This window comes from Ciconia boyciana, chromosome 1 (assembly GCF_034638445.1).
Source record: "Ciconia boyciana chromosome 1, ASM3463844v1, whole genome shotgun sequence".
Taxonomy (NCBI): Eukaryota; Metazoa; Chordata; class Aves; order Ciconiiformes; family Ciconiidae; genus Ciconia; species Ciconia boyciana.
Genome location: NC_132934.1, coordinates 41788948 through 41808931, shown reverse-complemented (window position 1 = coordinate 41808931; position 19984 = coordinate 41788948). Strand labels below are relative to the sequence as shown.

General features: G+C 38.8%; 1 protein-coding gene across 3 annotated transcripts in view; it reads right to left on the bottom strand.

Annotated features, from left to right (window-relative positions):
• Positions 1-6534: 6534 nt before the first annotated feature.
• The window catches only part of TRHDE (thyrotropin releasing hormone degrading enzyme), a 222854-nt gene continuing 209404 nt past the window's right edge, over positions 6535-19984 (bottom strand). For 2 of the 3 annotated variants that reach the window (XM_072863690.1, XM_072863704.1), the window contains 2 exons: positions 16251-16332; positions 6535-14362 (listed from right to left, as the gene is read on the bottom strand). In XM_072863690.1, coding sequence (XP_072719791.1) covers positions 14219-14362; positions 16251-16332 — 226 coding nt within the window. In that variant the 3' untranslated portion in view covers positions 6535-14218. The remainder of the gene's footprint in view (positions 14363-16250; positions 16333-19984) is intronic. The other variant, XR_012042899.1, reaches the window with a different exon arrangement.

Genomic DNA, 19984 nt, shown 5'->3' with positions numbered 1-19984 from the left:
CTTAATGCTGTTGCTTTCATTATCCTCCAGAAGTCCAGAAATGTCTTTTTTCCCCAACACTTCTTCTTTAGCACCCTAATGATCAAAGTTAGACTTATTAAAGGGCAATATTCTGGCTGCCTAAGTATACATAATCATTGTGTGTTACCACCTTCAATTTTCTGAAGCCCAGTTGTAGGTAATAATTGTTTTTATCTATTCCTCCATTTCTATTCTGCCATTTGCCTACTATGTGTCTAATAATGGTCTGAAATGTGTGTAGGGCCTGTGAAGCCTAAAGCTGCTTCTTGCTTGGTCAAAGGAAATTGTTCATCTTTATACATAATTTCCAGATTATTGACACTGTACTCTACTGTTCCACTTCCATACTTCTCTCTCAGTATCTTTCTTCACTCAGTTGTCTGGTGCCCTTTTCTTGTCCCAGATTAAAGTGGTATGTTAATCCATTTCAGTCCAATGCCTTTATCCTAGGCCATGAGCACTTTTGTTATTTTTTTATATTCCTACAACCTACTTTTTTTTTTTGCTACAGCCACCTTGTTCATAACTTATTGCCAGTTGCCTTCACTGTGAAGAAAATCATTGCACCACCTTATGTTTGCCACTACCTATGCTTAGATACTACTTCTGTTTTTATAATGTAAGACATTACAGACTGAAAAGACTCAGACAATATAAAGGATTTTCTATATCAGACAACATCTCCCCTACCCTGGCATCAAAGAGTCAGGAAGAAATTGTATTATTCATGAATAACACAAACTAGAGCCTTGCTCAGAGAATACATCGGCTCCTCTGCCCTTGGAATACTTCAGGAGCTATGCTAGTTTTAGCCAAAAGGACTACTCTGTGTCTGTTCTTGAGTAATGTCATCAGGAAACAGTCAAACCCTAAATACTAATTAAGTGAACAAAAGCTAATATCCCACATGTGGTGTGGGAAAAAAAATATCTGGGTTTATATCAGGACGTAAGAAAGAATCAATCTATCAACTTTGAAGCAATTACCTGCTACCAGGGGATTGTCACCTGTCAGAACAGACAGTGTATATCCTCATACGTATTTTGACCAGGATATATTGCTTCCCATCTAACACAAGTGACAGAGGTCTATGAAAAAAAAAAAAGCTCAACTGATCTCCCTTGGTTTGATGGTTACTTTTTAACATTCATGTTCTGACCAACTCCCTGAGTTGGGCTTCAATAACTAATTTCATTTACAGTAAATGGAGTCAGTTTTTCCAAGGAGTTCATCACCCACTTCAGGTTATGCCTTAAAATTTCCTATGTACATTATCCTACTACTGAAATTAATTATATTCACCTTTTCTATCCACCTTACTGCATTAGTTGCATATTTTATGATGTGATTTATTGGTTTTTTCTCCATGTTGGCTTAGGGATCCTTGATAACTAGCTCAGATGCAGACATCTATCTAGTAGACAACTAAACTTAGCAAATCCGACACACATTGTAGGAACCAGGCTCTCTGGAAGTAGTGTACTGCACTGCTTTGTCTCAGCTGTTCAAATCTCTCTAGCTCTGCTAAAATAGGACTGGATAGTACATTAATTGAATCATTACTACCAGGACACATGGAAGTCCCAGTCCTGCTGTGCCTTCAGACCAGTGGACACAATTCTTCTGTTACCTACTCTGATACAAATTAGAAGTTGCTAGCACAATGTAGAGAAAGTGAGTATACTTACTTATTAGGAAGACAAACTCTATTTTGCCCTGCTGAAAGTGAGTCAGCTCTGTTTATTCGAGTTTATCCACTTGTCTATACATGCCTGCACTTAACCTGCTGAAGTTTGTAGAGCCAGTTCTCATTACATGTTTCCCTTAATCCCTTGGTTTTAGCAAATCTCATTATTTACTTCAGTTTTTCAAACACAGCGCAATTAGCATTTTGTGCCTTTATGTCCTGTTCTGTTTGTATCTGGTCAGCAGAAGATGTAAGTTTAACATATGTTGGAAGGAAGTAGTAGACTTCTGTCCTTTTATGGCCTAAACAAATCACTTAGACACTTAAAATGTGTAGCACCATTTTATATCCTATTACAAAGTACAATTGCTGAACAGAAATGAAATGCTTTTAAAATTGTGATTGCAATTGCATACCTAACTTTAAACCTTTGACCTTCATTTTCCCATTTATTATATGTGTAATTTTGAGTACTTAGCCTCCATAGAAATTCCATGCAGCTATATCAATCAAATATTTGCCCATTTTAATCTAGTGTCATACTGTGCACACAAAAATAGTAAAATGCAAACTCCATATATGCCTTTGAAATTTTGGTATTGGGCAAGGTCACAAAATAATGAATTATGTAGAGATAGATGCAGAGACAGTTTTTATGAACTATGATCCTGGTACTTTGTCTTCAGTTTTTTTATTCAGCTGACTATTTTTCCCAGACTGAACTACGAGTTACTGAAAAATACCCTCAGTGATAAGGAGATTTAAACAGAACAAAAAAATTCCTGAGTCAACCATTTATCTGCTACTGAATTCTGTGAACTAATCTTAGTTCAAGCAAGAGCTCCCCTAAGCAGTTCATATATTTTAATATTGTACAAGTACTCTGTATACATGGTACAGCTTATGGCTTGCACTGTTTTAAAACCAAAGGGAAAAGCCTGCAGTTGCATAGCACACCGGGTGAAATCCTAACCAAGGCTGCCAGCCCACCAGCCTAGACCAGTCACAATAAGGCACTAACGAAGTCTTCATCTTTTACTGCTTCTCAAACCCACCACATTTAGTGGTGACCATCACCCAGTGTTTATCTTAAGCAGAAATAACTTGTCTTACAGTTGTTGCTAACTACAGGAAGAATGTTCTAAAACACTTGTGTGTCATTAATCTTATGACATTGGCCAGTGAAGACTTTTTAACATAAAAACTTGAGCTCTCTCCTATCACACTGGTTCCGCTGGAGATTATTGTAACTGCTTGGCATTGAGTTAAACTTGTTGATGTGAAATAACCCTCTGTACATATTTTTTTCAGTCTTTTAATTCAGCATTTAGCCCGAAGTGCCTTCTGTGTAGGCTTTTCTCAGAGCTGCAGTCCCAGTTCTTGCTCGTGTCTTGGCTTTTAGTTCATTTGCTCCAGCTTCTTTGGTTGGGATTTTGCTCTACTTGTCCTTTACAGGTGCACAAATCTTCAGGAAACAATCAAGAAAGACCCCCTTCTCCCTCCCCAAAGTGCCTCTGCTTTCCAAGCTGACATGTTCTCCTTTGGAGTAACTTATCTGCCTTGGGATTACTTACCTGCTTGGGTTAACTTGCTTTTGATATCAACCACCCAAAATGTTATAAGCACTTTGAAAGGGACAGAACTGCTCAGATTTCCACTTGTCCATATGGAAATACATGCTGATTTTGTGTTAAGACTTCTGCTATGACACCATTACTCTAACCTCCATAGAAATGTCTTTGAAATGTGTCAATCAGCTAAGCAACTGAGTGGGATGGGAAAAAATGTGTTACATCCATGATTGTAGAGTGGAAACAATATACACTTTTGGTATCAACTATAAATAGTTAATGGATCTAAAAGTGCATCTCTGAAAATAATACCGTTTATTAAAATCATATTTGTGAGCTATTTCATCTTTTTAAAGGATGCATTCACATTTGTGCTTGTGCTTATTGCAACCTTTTGACAGTTTTATTGTTGAAAAGTTCAAGGTACATCTCATAATTGTACCAGGAACATGCATTTATCACTGGCAACAGTTCTGTGCCACATGAAATGAATTACTGTAATAGACATGTCATGTAATAGCATCTCATTATCCTCCCCCTCTTCCTCCTCTTTCTTTTTCTTAACCTTCTGCAATGAGCAGGTCAAAAATGATGGTAAGTATAACAGACAAAAGTGATTCCTGAGTAAGTTCAAGAAGCAAAAAGATATTTGCTAAAAGTAATGCTATAGCAGTACAGTGAGTAATTAACATCATGTTAATACACTGCAAAATGAAAGTGCTATACTAGGGCTTGAGCCCTAATGCTGCTGCTTAGGCCCTAGCAGTTTAGCAGATAGTGATGCACCTCGGTGGGTCAGGAGCAGGTTGGTTAGCACCATGGAAGATCAAGGCCACTTAGATCCCTCTGCCCTGGTTTCTTTATTGCAGCCCTCTAACTACTGCTGAGAGGCAAGGTCATACAAAGGCAAAACCATACAAAATACACCGAGGCTTTCCCTGCTGTTCCTACAGTTGCTGTGGCCTGAGAAGAGCAGCATAACCATGACAGAAAGGGGAGGAGGTGACACATGGGAAGCATACCTAAGGATCAAGTCTCGCCATGGCCCTGCTGAGCAGTTCTCATTCAGCCTTGCACCATTAGTTCAAATTCTAATGGGCTGACTTAGGACAAATTGGCACAGACATACAGGACAGTATGGGCTACATTCAGTACAGAGGAGTTTCTGTCATTTGCCCCAGGATGCAAACAACAATCACTAGTAGGGTGCCTCCTTTTAACCATTCAGCAATTTCTGTTTACTTTTAATCAGATTTTGGCCACAGTAGATGTGGCTGCTAACTCAAAGACTAAGTCTCAACATAATGAGGTTTTAATTTCCCAAGCACATCTTCATTATTTCACGTCATTTCAGCCTTACATTCATTACACTTTTCTGACAACTATCTTTGTGCTCATTTTCCCATCCCAGCCATAATACAACCTTGGCCATCAAGTACGTCGTTCTCAGTACCGTTTCTCTAACGTGGGGTTTATGTGCTTGGTTCTCAGAAAAGCCAGGACTATCACCAGCTCACTGAATTGTTTCTCTCCACTCCCAAGGCCTTGGTCCTGCTCATTTGCAGTATGCAGAAGTCAAGAGACCTTTGATAGCACTGGGACTCTGCATGGTGGCATCTATGCAGAACGTGCAGCTTAAAGGAAGCTAGATAATTTTTGCTAGGAATAGGAGGAAGCAGGGAATTAGCCAGCAAAAACTGATTTTTCATTATTAAGATAGCAAATACCCCTAAGTCAATTTACAAACCAAAGGCTCTAACTTCTCTCCCTCCTACTCCCTCCAGCTCAGCTGCAGAGCTTTCAAAGCAAATGGGTGCCTTTAAAGTTCTGCTCTTACTGAAGACAGTGAGCTGAGAGCAAATAAACAACTCTTCATTTGGTCTTGTATGAAAACGTTCAACTTGAAAGCAGCTCAGCCACCAACTGAAGTGCTGCTGATTGCAGTGGCTGCACTGGGGAAGAAACAAGCATGGTTTTTTGGATGTTTGATTAGGAGATGTGCTGCCACTGGGATTTCAGAGAGAAATGCCATTTCTCCCTCCTCACATCCTGCCTCCTCTCCCAGGGATGCTTCCAAGGTGGCCGTGCACTTCGTCTCGGCTGTTTCAACGCTCCCGGAGAGGTATATGCAGTAGAAAAGGGAGGGACAAGGCCCCTTTTGGGGGCAATATATCCTAGCTTTTCATAGTTCATCCTACATACCAGTATCTCCTCTTAATGTGAAAGCTCTCTGCTGGCCCCAAGCCACCTCCTTGGGCCTCCTGAACTCCTGCTCCAGACATGAACTCAGGAAAAAGAGGTATGAGGGGTATGACTCCATACTCTACTGACACGTGCATATAGGATGTCAAAATTCTAGCCCCAGGATAATACAGTGAAGTGTTTAATGGTAGGATACTATAAACATACTCATTTACTCCCCAGTTCTGCTTACCTGTACTCAAAGCATCAATGCTGCCTGTTGTGGTTTGCAGAATGAGGACCTTAAAAATTCCCTTCTGCTTTTCAGTAGACTAAGATGTGCAGTACAGAAGACAACATCTTTATTGTTAAAGAAAAAAAGACATTCTGGCATTGAAAGGTATATTTTGAAAAATACAGGGTTGGCTTTTACTCCCAGTGATGTCAATGTCAAAGCTCCAATTGACTTCAGTAGGAACATGATTGTATCCAATGGGTAAATAATTGCACACATTTCACATCTCATTGTTACTGAAAACTGTCCTTCAAAAAAGGAAAATAATAGCCTGAATTCAAGGACTCTATTAAAAAGTCATTTGAACTGCATTCCAGTTGAAATCACTTTTACCAATGAAAAGATCTTTTTTGCTTATTCAAAATTCACATAATTAGAAAAGCACAAAAGACAGACTTTGGTCTCTATTCCAGTCTCAGTCCTGTTAAGTCTTGGAGCGCTTACGAGTACTTCCAAGCCCAAATTTTGTATTTTCTGTGGATCTCTGCTTTCTACTAGTACCAGCATTTTAATGTGTTTTGAAAAATTCCTCACGTCAAAAAATACTTTTTCTTGCATGTTTTTCATTGTAAAACCTCAGTGTACCTATGCAGCACTATTAAACTGTTATCTCAGCTGGAATGGGAACATAATCAGAAGGCTGGATATTATTTATCTTAGCCATGTTTCCACATCAGAAAATTAAGACAGTGATGAATTACACATTACTATACAAAATTTTATTATCAGAGACAAAATTCAAATTTGTTCTGCTTAAAATACAGAAGATAAAGTTTCTCATTTAAAAAAAAAAATCCATTTAGTCAGTCCTTAGTTAGAGTGGAATAAAAATTTTATGTTGAACACATAGTGGTCCCGTATTTATGGAGTCATTTTTAATGGCATATCATAGAAAAACACTTTTCTGGTAAACTGTAACAGAAATTCATATATTTTATTTGGCTATTGGTTTAAAATGCTGATTAATTCTATATTCATTAATTAACATTGTAAGAATAAGTCTGCTTTTATTCTCAAATCCTAGGATGCTTCAAACAATAAATGAAAAACCTTGTTAAATTTGGCATTTTTAGACATACTGAGAATCAGTTAGTATCTCCCCTCTATATACAAAGTATATGGTTTTCTATAAAAAAGGAGAGAGAAGAGCAGTTGGCTCTATATAAAGTAAGTTGTGATTTTAAATTCAGCAAAAACACAACACCATATCCTGCGCCTGAAACCTGTGCAGAAACAGTTTTCAACCTAAATCACTTTCTAGAAAACCTGTTTCAGCCATGGGCGTGATTTGATAAATTAATTTGAAGCACGTGATTAATCCCACACAAATCAGTGGGACTGCCTCCATGCCTATATATGTCATTGAGTAGTGGTCAACACAGCCTCACATCCTGCCTATGTCCAACTGCTTTGCTGAGTTGAAACTTTTGAGTAAGATCTATAAATACAAATAACCAATGAAAGCTTTGTCAAAGCAAAATGTCCAGAATTAGAAGCTATACATGCATGTATATATGGTACATAGAGAGAGAACTGTGACATTATGCAACGATCTGTATTTCCTTTAAATGAAAATGGCATTCTGATCTTGCAAACACTCATTTGTGTGAAACCATTGGTGAATTGTATCTAAACTGAGCCAGCTCCACCTCTTACTTGACAAAGAACTGAATTCCAAAGAGTACAGATTTGAGAAGTGATGGAAAAATATGTTCTTCTAATTACAGTATTCAGAATTAATCTAAGGCTGAGACAGAATTAATAGAGGGACTCATCCATTATAACCAGCATTAATAGCTGCAGGACTTCTTTCTTCTTAAGGTGTCAAAAGATGTTACATGTGGAGTCTCTTGGGAAAATAATGCAATTTATTATCAAGCCTTTATTTTCAATAGTATGATCCATTTATGTCATTGACGCATGGGTAGTGGAATAGATCATTAGTTTTCAGGGAACTGGTTTATGTTTATCTTCTGCAAAAATAGAGCAACTGAACACCTTTCAGTAAAACATCAGAGAGGGAGCTACAATCTCTGTTTTTATAAGGCTATACGTCTCACCCACACCAAAGCCTATTGTCCCTCAAACATAAAAACAACATAGCAAAATTACATTTACACATATAATAAAGCTGTCTTTGTACAGGGTAGTTATACAGTAATTACAATGATGTTTCCATTAGAAACTGTCAGAATACTTTTTTTCACAGAGTGTCTAAGTCCAGGGAAGTCCATCTCTGCTGAAATCTACTGTTTGCAGGAAAAAGAGAGGATAGTAGCCACAGTCTTCACAGTACAGTATTCTGCAGTTCTCCAAACATATTATAAAGCTTTATCACATTTGAACTGATTGCAAAGTATTATTCTAACAAAAAGCAAAAGGAAAACAAAAAGCATTTGTCATCCAATATGTGCTACTGAAACATAGATACAAATACGTGAAACATCCTGTACACCAGCCCAGCCATCACCTCAGGGGGCTGTTTTGAAAGCAATGGGTTAGATCCTCAGCTGCAATTCACATCAGTCACTTCAACGGATCTACCTCACCGTGCACCAACGGAGGATCTGCGGCCACACACGTGTCGTCAGTTTGGCTACAGGTTATTTTGAAATTACAGAAATGAACATATTAAGTGGACGGAAACATATTGCAGAGAACTGAGACTGTGTCTTGGCTCTTGGCCTTGTCCGTTGTACGAAGGCTATCCTTATGAGGCAAATCCAAGCAATGCTGTCCAGGAAACGTTGGGGCACTCTGGCTAAAGCCTCCTGGCTCGTGACTGCCTGCTGCAGCACAGTCCCCTCTGCTCTCACAACGCTGCTCATCTCTGTGTTCTCTACCAACATCTCTTTGATACCCTTAGGAAACAGCGCACATAAAACAAGCAAAGCATTCAGAAATGATGCTTGGCAAAGTCGCACTTACTTCACTAGCTACAAATCAGCCAAATATAAATGCAATTTTTCTGGGAAAGGACACTGGGTCTGACCCACAGCACTTGCTCTTGTGGATGATTCTCCGTAAACACATCTCAATGAAACCAGCTCCACGCCTGTTTTATAAAATCCAACCTAAAATGCATTATCATGTGGGGGTATTCTGAGGTCGAGCTACCTCCACTGTCAGCATAAAGACACAAGATGGAGCTAAGTTCAACCAGCTTCTTCAAAATATACTTGACTTTAAAATTCTGCTCCAACTAGGGCATGTGGCCTTACTTTAGTGAAAAATCCTTACACATAGCAGTCCCTTTCTCCCCTTCCTTCTCATTGAAGACTAAATTACTCATATTAGCATGGACTACTTGCTCAAGTCAGAGTGGTGTCACTGGGTTTCAGTATTGGTTTTAAGATAGGCAAAAGCTTCCACAGTCACATAAGAAACGCAGTGGCCAATTTTTTAGTTTTGTATGCAAAAAGGGAACTGCACAGACACTAGTGCCACAGAGGTTTGCACAGGAATCTGAAATTTTTCATGGTATTACTACAGTGACTACTATTACTACTATTAATCATTTCAAACGGGCCTTCGTTAGAAAAAGGCCCGAGAAACTCATGGCACATTTTCAACATTAACAAAAATACCATAAAGGCAAAGACTGTCTGTGTTCTTATGCACTGAAAAATCAAAATATTTTTTGACCATTTCAAATTACTTCTGAAGAACTTGTATTTTAATATTCTAGACCTTTACAAAGATTTCAGTCAAGAGTTGGTGTGACCAGAGCTCAGGGATTTAGGTTTTTCTGTGCAACGTAGGCTCACTTTGTTTCCTGCCTGCACAATGCAATGACACTAATCTCTGAAGATCACCCATAACAGGCAAAGGGACCTTCTGTCCCTTCTGTCTAGCTGAGAGAAACTTGGATGGAGCCTCTCCGCACTTCAGTGGCTCCCAGCTGCCTTCCCGACCTGGGTGGGCTGGTGGTGGCGGCAGATGATGCAGCCAGCAGTTCTCAGACTGCTCCATCCAACACTGGGCAAACAGCCTCTATTCAGGCTGCTCAGAAGCAGGACGGTCCTTTTACTCCTTCATGCTCATACTGACACTGTGGTGATAAATCCTGCTTAGGACAGGGAGCCTGATACGGTGAGTACTCATAACAGAAGTGGTGGTAAGTTGATTATATACATAAACAGTTTTCAAAGCCACATCCCTTTTCCTCAAAGAGAAAGTTGCACACTTGACTCAAAGTCTATTTTCATTGACTTCAGTATCAGTTATGATCATGTGGAAAACCAAAACCTTATTATGCAGGTATCTAAACAAAGGCACCTTCATCTGCAAATATTGGCTTCACTTTATTCTATCCAAATAATCAGACTTACTGACATTTTATGGGAAATTATCTCTACAGCGGATTTTTCACATGAATATATATATATATAAAATTTTCTGGTTTTATTCTTTACTACTAAGGATTTAATTGTATGGTTCAGGATCTTTCCTGTGAAAGCACCCTTCTGCATCAGTGGAGATACCTCCTTTGACACTCTAAAGCTCAGTGAAATATCCACAACAGTCCGAAAGCTACACAAAATTCATCTTCAGTTTCCAACATAGTATCAGAATCCTTGCCATATTCACTGAAAAGATCATCAAAGGTCACAAATTTGGATGTACTTAAGGACACATGAAGGTTTTTTCATCAAAATCAATGTCCAAGTACTCCCAATAATAGCAGAAGTGACATTTCATTTCAGAATAATGTTTTCACATTGTTCTGCTCTAGTCACAATTAGTAGCCCCTATCATTTTAACAGCTGTTAGCTGTGGATACATGAATAATTCTACCAGCTACAAAGTAACAGGCTGAGATTTTTGTAGTGGACAATGTTATAAAAATACAACAGGTATTTTTACAATAGGTATATTGTTATGCTGGCATAAAATCATGTCTCCCTATATGATTTAGTAATCAATTTTTAGACATAAAAATATGTCTCCCTATATGATTTAGTAAGCCATATCAATTAATAACTGGACAGGATCCTGAGTCATACAAAGGCTGATTAGAGATACAGGCCTCATCAAATCTCTATAAAATGACACCCAGGGCCTGGGTGAGGTCCACGTCCACACTGGATTCACATTTTGCAGCATCTCCTCTCACTAGAAAGGACAAAATTAAATCCTAGATTTGAAAATGCTGAAAAGTTTGGGGTATTTGGCTTCGTAACATAATCGAAATTATAAAAATGGGGCCCATCTTTAGATAAGGACAAAGGAAGAAAAGGACTGGTAAAGGAGAAAGAAAATCAGTAAGATAAATAGATTTTTCTAAGCAGACTGTATTAGAGTTTTCCATGAGGTATCAACTATTCTTTAACACACAGCTGTGTGGAACTTCTTATTTTAAAAAGTTTCTAAAGACATATAAGTACATGCAGGGGGGTTGAATATTGTAGAAAACAGCTATAGTTTTGTTGGATTTAATCCATTTAAATTTAATCCTGATTCAGTGTGAAACAGCAAAATACAAAATATAAAAAAATTAAAGAATAGGGAATTATAATGGAAAGGCCAGCTCAACCTTAGCTATAGCAGTAATACCAACATTATTAGAATACAACAATTATAAGCAATACTTCAATAGGTATGTATAATAGATACATTTAGGGCTTGATATCTGTGGTAGACCAGTTGCTCAAGGCCACTAAAATATTAATTTACATCCAACACCAGCTAAATGTGCAAGAACTTCAATTCAAATGACCAACAGTGGAAGTTTCTGTGCACTGTGCAGAATACACAGGCTGAAATAAACTTTTGACTTTGAAACATATTGTTAGCCTGCCTGTTATCGGTGGAAAGACCAGAAACTTCTATGCGCATCCTGGAGGTATGTGGTTCAAGTTGTGGTGCTGAAAAAGAAAAGTCATCAAAGACAATCTTGAATAAAATTGCAAAGGGTCAGACCATTACACACACTTCTTTTCTCCAAAATCCTCAAAGTAATTCACATTTGAGGGCTCGGTTTTCTGCACACTCTTTGGATATAATAATTTTGGCCTTTATTACAGGGTAGAGGTTATATTAAATAATATTTGGCTTGCTTTTTTATTAAAACAAATCTGCATGTGATTTTGTTCAGTAGAAATTTAAAATGTGACGCTACATACTGGCATTGAGGTTGAGTTTGGTCAACCGCATAAAATAATACTTTGCACTTTTAAATGCCTTTCATCAGAGGATATTCAAGTGCTTTGCTAACATTAGTCAAGCCTCACAACACCCCTGTGAGGTAGGTAAAATACATAGGAGAAGGAGGATTTCACTCAACTTGGACACGATAATGTCTGTGGGCATTAGGTTCACTAGCATTGCAACATAGTACGAAGGTTTAGGGCTTACTAGAAGGCAAAGAGTTAACAGTACAAGAGCACAGGATTCCCTCTTCTTTTGGTTATATGTGGTCAAGCTAACATGTGGTGCTACACAGCACCGAACAGTGGAGCAAATGCCCACACAAGGATTTAATGCACCCAATCCACAAACAGCACCCTCTGCACAGTCAAAGACACAAAATGACAGGCTCAAGACAGAATCACAGAATCATAGAATGCTTTGGATTGGAAGGGACCTTTACAGGTCATCTAGTCCAACCCCCCTGCAAGAGCAGGGAGATGGGTACGACAGCTTAGTTATGGGATGTGCCTACCAGTTCTTGAGGAGCAGAGTACCATGGGAATGAGAGCCCAGAAAACAACACCATCTCCACACAACTCTCATAATATCTGAGGATGATTTGTTTTGGTTCTTTTTGCATTAATGGTTCAATTCACAGCTTACTGGGGATAAGCAACTGCTACTGTAAAGCACGTTGGTAACTTCCACACCCTGTGGAGGAAACAACCAGATAAAATGGTTGTTCTCTGCTTTGGCTGGCCACATGTTCCCAATGTACAGGGCCATGATGTGGTCAGATAGTTGTGATAGGCTGGGATGGCATACAGAAACACTGTCATACATCTACATTCCCCCTCTGAAGCTGCTGCAATCTGCGTCCTGATAACTCCCTGTAGTTTTGTGGGTTTTTTTTCTCCATGGTGCAAACACGGGAGAGTATTTGGCCCCCATCAGTTTTATCCTCAACACTTAGCAACAATGGTGCAGATGGTCATTTTACAAGTAGCAGTTCCACTGTACCACTGATCTTTCAGATTAAGGATTGAGAAAAAAGAAACAAACATATGATTAAGTAAAGCATCACTCATCTAGAACAGTCTATGTGAAATACAAGGAAACAGAAAGAAAATGTTCTCGGCATTAGCCAGTACAAATAAACACACACACACCCCCTCTTTCTCCATATTTCACTTTTCTAAGTTGTCAGAAATTGTACATCCCATATTTGCAAAAGTATTGCCCACATGGAGAATCTGACCTGTCTATCATAATAAATTGCTACAGAGGCTGGTCTACCACATGCAAGACAGCCCTCTTGGTTAATTTTATGTCTTTGCATGCAAGGTATTCTCCCTGTTTGCTAATTTCCATTTGAATCCTATGTTTATTTATAATACTTGTGCACTATCAGCTGCATAACTTACTCCTGCACAGGCTGAGTGACCCATCGTGAGTACCACTGCCTTGTGAAATTGCTGAGAAGAGGTGGTTCATGGATTCTGTGCAATCAATGCAAAGCTCCCCTCAAACACTGCATACGTTCACAGCTAAAACTACACTGTTCCACTGATCAGCAGTGAATAAATGTATATAATTATAATGCATGGATGATGTCCTTCTCTCTCATTCTCATTTTCTCTCCCCTCCTCCTCCCCTCTCTCTCTCCTTGCTCTCTAAGCTGCTTATTTAAATATGGGAATATGGGGACTGCAGATACAACAACTGGCAACTCAAGAAATAAGCTGGCATCTCTGTAATCATTAAGAGACAATCTGAGGGGTAGACTAATTGGCAGCTAGTGGGAAAGCTGACTTTACATCTCATACTGCCCCGATTGGAAGCCTTCTGTGTTTCCTTTTCCTTCCTTTCCTTTTGTTCATTGCAACACTGATTGTCGTAGATAGTCTTTGTGCTTTGTATAATGCCCATCTTTGATGTAACTGGAACTCACATACAAAATGTGGCCGTTATACATAAGCATGCTAGAATACAGGCAGGGATGGTACAAGCATGCACAAAATAGTCTTTGAAGGGTTTTTTGTTTGTTTTTCTTCAACATTTACATGCACCACTTAATATCATGTTTGGCTGTGTACACTGAGGACTGGATTTCACAAGTGTTCATGATCTCTTCTGAAAAGCTTCTTGACAATTTCACAAGAGTCCAGTGTAAAAAAAAAAAATATATATCCCACAATTAAAAAAAAAAGGAAAAAAAACCTTCTCCCTGCAACCTGATCTTGTCTTCATGATTTTAATGTTGAACACTTCTAAAATGTCTCCTCTTCCTCTTGCAGAGCTTCATGTTAAATGGTCGGCTGGAAAGACAGATTAGTGTGTCAAGGATTTTCTTAGCCACTGGAATAGTTCTTCCTTATAAAGCCTTTGCCACCGCACATTGGCTTCTACTGTTTCCACAGCGCGAGAGAAAGAGGCAGCAGCTCCCTCTTCGTAACTCTTTATAAAGTTCTTTAGCTGGAAATGCAAGTTAACAGGTTAAATTTGCAGGAACTAAAGAAAGTAAACATTTCCAGCGCACACAAACAAACAAGTCAGGCATTTAGGACAAACCTCCACGATCACTGTGGAAGTAAATGTGGTATGGTGTAGAAAGATTTAATAGGAAATGTAATAAGACAGCAGACTGTCAATTATATGTGATGCAATTGCTTCAAATTGCACTGGAAGATATTGACATGTCAGTGCTGGATCACATTAATATCATTACCTCCTTCTCTCCTGTAGCCCAGCTGTCTTTGTAGTGCAGCAGCTGGGCTGCTCTAAACTTTTATTTCTACCTAAGAAACCAAACTAGGAGCATTGGAAATGCTTCTAATTCAGGTTTACATGTAAATATCAGCAGAAGGCAGCCCTGATGCCCTTTTATTTTATCAACCTCCATAATAAATTTATTTCATTTTGATTTGCAGAACCCTTTTGATGATATAATACGGGTTGGTTGTTTAGAAAAGGAAGGGATGGTTACAGTGTGAAGAGAATGGCAAAATAGCAAGTGGGCACTCATTTGACGATCTTGAATGCCTGAAATTGATTCCTTCCTTTATGAGAAATCTTTTATCTTTTTTCAGCAGACTGAAAAGGCCCCTGCTCTGTTCTTGCATATACTCAAATTATAGCACTATCACCTGGATTATTATAGCTGATGGCACTGGTGTGCTCCGAATTACTGTTCTTTTCAAGTGAGAACTGAAAGGCTGATCGGCACAGTAGGTTGCTGGTTATGTTGACTTGTATAAAATTAAGTGGTTTTAGCAACACTTATTCATAACTAGTTATTTTTTGTTTCCTGGCGACACCAAATTCACCTTGTTTATTTAAATCTAACTTCCAACAACATCTCTTTGTGCATAGGCTCAAAACTGAAAAGGCTGATCCTGCAACTATCTCATTCCCATCACAGTTAAAAGCATGGGAGGGACCTGGAAACTATCTAAATCAGCCCTTACCTGATCTCTGTACTTTTTATACCAAAATGTTTATGTGGCCAGTTTCTTTTAGGGGAAGTATAAACAAGCAGCCTGCCAATGCTATCATGGAGGTGGAAACTAAGAGAATAGAAGGCTTCCTTGTGCAGCGCAGACACCCAAATCTGGCCAGCACTGTCCTTCCCACCTGGGCAGCTTTGAGGAAACCAGCTGCAGCTCTTCCCTAAGTTCCTGAGGCCACTAGACTTGAGTGCAGATAAATGGTTGGACACAAAATATCATAGCGCAATCAGAGTTCAATTAATGGTGATTATGCTGCATAAGAACCATTTCATCCATCTGGGGTAATGTCGAGCAGCTGCTAAGCAGAGCATAACACAACTGCACAAATACCTCAGCCAGGGCAGATGTTAAGTTAAAATGAGAAATCTTTGCAATCTAAATAAGAAGTACTTAGCATTTAGAATAAATTATTGTGGTTTCATTTGGCCAGAATATCAGGTTAACAGCTTTTCTCACATGGAAATACTGTAGGCGAAAGAAAAACAGAGAAGGCACTGGCAGCTTCTACTTTCAACACTGTTTTTTTTTAGGGCTGCCCTCTGCAGCATAAACTAATGTGGATAAAAAGATCTCATCTTTAGTTTCTTAACCAATAGTCAAGAGAAAAAACCCAAACCTACGTATCCAGCCAAGCACAGAGAAGTGCCTGCACTACCCACCTCCTGACACCACCTCTAACCGCTTGGATGCCTTTGCAACCTGCTCCTCATCCTCTTGCTGCCCAGCTGCAGCACGGGTCTGTGACTCCAGCTGAGTAACCAGAGTTCCTGGACAACTGGCACCTTATTGCTCCTGCCCTGCTCCCTGCTTACAACTAATACAGCCTCACGTGCTGAAAGTCATTTAAAAATTACCTCTCTTAGTTCTTCTTCGGTATTGAGGAATTCTGTGACCCCACTGATAAGCTTCGAATTCATAAATAATGCTTCTCCATACCTGCAAGGGCAAAAAGAAGATGCACAGAGAGTTAGTGCAAGTGCCAGGCCAGATGAAAATTAGAAAGTAGTCTTCTGTAAGCAAGGGAGAAGACACGGGATCGATTCTGGGGATCCAAGGGAATAGCACTGGAATTGGACACTGCTATTCCAGTGTTTCATGCTAAAAACCTGGACTGAGACCTTTTTCTAGGCTGAGCTATTTATAGTTTACTTTTAGTTGAATGCTACTAAGCAGAATGGGCTTAACTGCAGCCACAGATGAGAGCTCCAGAGGAGGAGAGGAACAAACCACAACAAGACCTTAAGCTTAACAAAGCAACTTTCAATGTAATGACACGAAGCAGCTCAAAATACAGGCACCAAAGAAGGAGCAGAGCAGCAGCTATGGAGAAGTATTCTGAAGAACCCTTCTAGCCATACCATTAAAACAGACTTTTTGAAGTGCTGCAGCCTCCTCTGCATTTTGTATTCACCCACCTCATCTACATTACAAATAGTCTCTAGATAAGTGAACTGAATCAAATTCTCTTGTTCCAGTACCTGATAATTAAAATAAATAATACTGATAGAGAATAATACTGCTAAAATAATCCCCTGGGCCATGATGCAGCATCTTCAAAGAACCAACCTGGAATGAAAATTCAAAAGCTTGGGCCAGGACTATTTAAAGGCCAATGTATGACAGGGTAGGATATTCAGCAGCAATCAGCAATGACCTTCTGCAGGTAGTTGCTTTGAAACTGGCCATTCAAATCCTGCTCTTGCACATTTTTCAATCCCTCAAATGAAATATCTACATCATCTATAAGATTATCCAGACTACTCCTGAAGTTTTGCATTTCATGTTGGAATAGTTTGTGGCATTTTTTTTTCAAAGTCTCTAGTATGAAGAACGTAATTCCATTGGAAACTGAAAGCAAGTCTCTTATTCCAGTTAGATGTCATTCAGCAGAGCAAAAGGCACTTGACAAATATCTTTATCTGCACATACATCCAAAGCAATATCTAGCTAATCTGAACATGACTGTTTTTAAGATAGGAAACCCAGCTCTCCTGCCAGACATGTGTAAGTAATACCAATAGACTTCACTGCAATTAGGTTTATCCGGGGGAACAATGCAGTTCATATCCTGCTTTTATAAACTGATTTAGGGGAGGAATTCAAAATTCAAAGTGAAATGAACTAGTACAGTCATAGCTTTCTGTTCTGCTTCTATTAATCCTAAATTAATTACCCTTAAATGCTTAGGTACTGTAAGCCACAATCCTTTCAAAAGGGAGAAAGAGAAAGGGAGGGGGATAGCCCCAGGAAGAGGGATAGAAAGAGGGAGAGGGAAGAGAACTGGGTTTTCTTTGAGAAGATTCTATTTTAGGGAAGGTGTACACTGTGTTGCTTGCTACCTTGAGCTTATGTGAGGGGAAACACAGTTACAGGTACCAAAAATCCTACTCCCTGACGACTAATAACTGAATTATTCATGGCTACTTCAGCAAGTACATCTCTTTTTCCAAAACTTCAGTCACACTGACATATACAGACATCCAGAGGCAAATGCCTCCTATGGGAAGTATGGATTTCATGGTCCTTTAAGCACGTTTAGGCTTTCTAACAAAGCCCTTTATTATTACAGTCTCAGGTTAGCCTCATAATTGACTGCTTGGAAAATTGGAAGCTCCTCTTGATGGGGTCTTTTGACAAGGTTACCAATCCACTTTACAGAAGCGACCTCATAAAAACCGCTGCAGGGATTTTATTTTTCTTGCAGCCTGTACTATAGCCACAGTACCAACAAGAAGAATTCCTTCCACTGAAAATGATACCTTCATGAATACATGTGCTGATTAATGCCCATTACACATACTTGGTAAAAAGTCAGCCACTAACTGCCATTTCTAAACAGGCTCTGCTGGCAAAAATTCTAGAAAAGCCACCTCCCAAAATAGTATTTTGCAGGTGTGAAACAAAAGAATAAATAGAAAAAGTGTTTGGTCTTGCAAGTATCAGTCTTCCCACCCTTCACAGGAAGACGACAGCACTGCAGGACCAGGACCTTACATGCCTGAGCTTCCTGGAAACATCCTGGAGTCATGGGCTCTCCACCCGCTCCTTTACTTCTGGGTATGTGAACCTCCAATGTCTCACAATTTTACAGGCTTTGCACTTGTGCGAACTCAACTTGAGAGGCAGCATAGTCCATTTACTTTGCACAGTTGTAAATGGCTTCCCAAATATTGTCAAATTCCCAAATGCTGACAAATAATTCAGCACTTGAGAATGAAGGAATTCTTACATGCAGCTGTTGGATTAATTTTTCACACATAGACACACACGTGCACACACGATGGAAATTATTTAGGAGCCAAGGTAGCGCATGCTCAGGTAACAGGAATTCAAGCATAGTATTTTCAATTCTCTTTTTCAGAATTTTAGCAGTCTTAGTCCCACGGATTTCTTACAAAAGACTTGTTAGGCACCTCAATTTCTAAGTCACCTTTGTAAATGGGATATGAGTGATTTTGAAGACTTTATACGTTATCAGTATCTTCTGGACAATGTGAATACAAGCATATTGTAAAAATATAAAGGGATAACAATATTTTGTTGCCATTCTAACTCTTCAACATGCTGTGTTTTAAAGTTAGAGGAAATAGCATTATAGTATCATTTAATCACCCTCAGCTACTTCATATTACTCTCAAACATCAACACCTTTTATAATAAATTCAATGGAAAATACCATTGAGATATCACCTTATTAAATTAATGTTTTGTAAAAACTATTTTAATTTTAAATAAAATTAAATAATAAATTATAATTGTAGAAGAAAGATGCCTTGGGACAGAGTATACTTGAACTATAATTCCGCAATAAAGCTTGTATTTGAAAAATGTACCAGTGTGGCAAGCTTAAATCAGAAGCCTAATTTTGCATTCGATCATGTCACTGTTTCACTGAACATTAAGGGGCAAGGTGTTAGACTAATTCCACCCTCTCAAAGTCTCTCTTAAGAGGTTTTAATCTAGAATTACAAAACAAAGTTATTTTCAATATACATCACATATGTACAGCTTGTATGAACTACATCATTCCACTGCATTGAATTTTTTGGCAATTGACAGAAACTCAACTGGATGTCCCTTTCAGAAAAATGCAACCGCTACAATCCTTTTGGTGGCTCTGACTTGTGTTTGGAGATCAAACTGAATGCAGATAACATAAAGTCAGTGTTGGGCAAAGAGACAGACTCTCTGTTATTTTCTCATTAAAAAAAGGACAATAACAGGTTTTTGATGAGGCCTTGCTGATTGTTAGGAACTCAGATAACACAGTGATGCATTCCAAGCAAGTGAGATAAATACAATTCAATTTTTAGGTGAAGTTAAGCTATTTAAAATTAAAACACACAAAAAATTTTGGCATGTGGCATAGTTTTCTAAATTTTGTCCATTTGTCTACACTGCTTAACCTTGTCCATGTCTAAAATCACAGGTGTTAGCTAGGTTGTCAGATGAACGTACTTGCTAAGGCAGGACGTAACTTCTGCATATGTGTTTGTAGCAATATAGATTTTGACAGATTTATGCCTAAACTCTGTATAAATCTCTGGAGGAACCTGAAAAATGATTAGCTATCCAGAGCATAACTAAT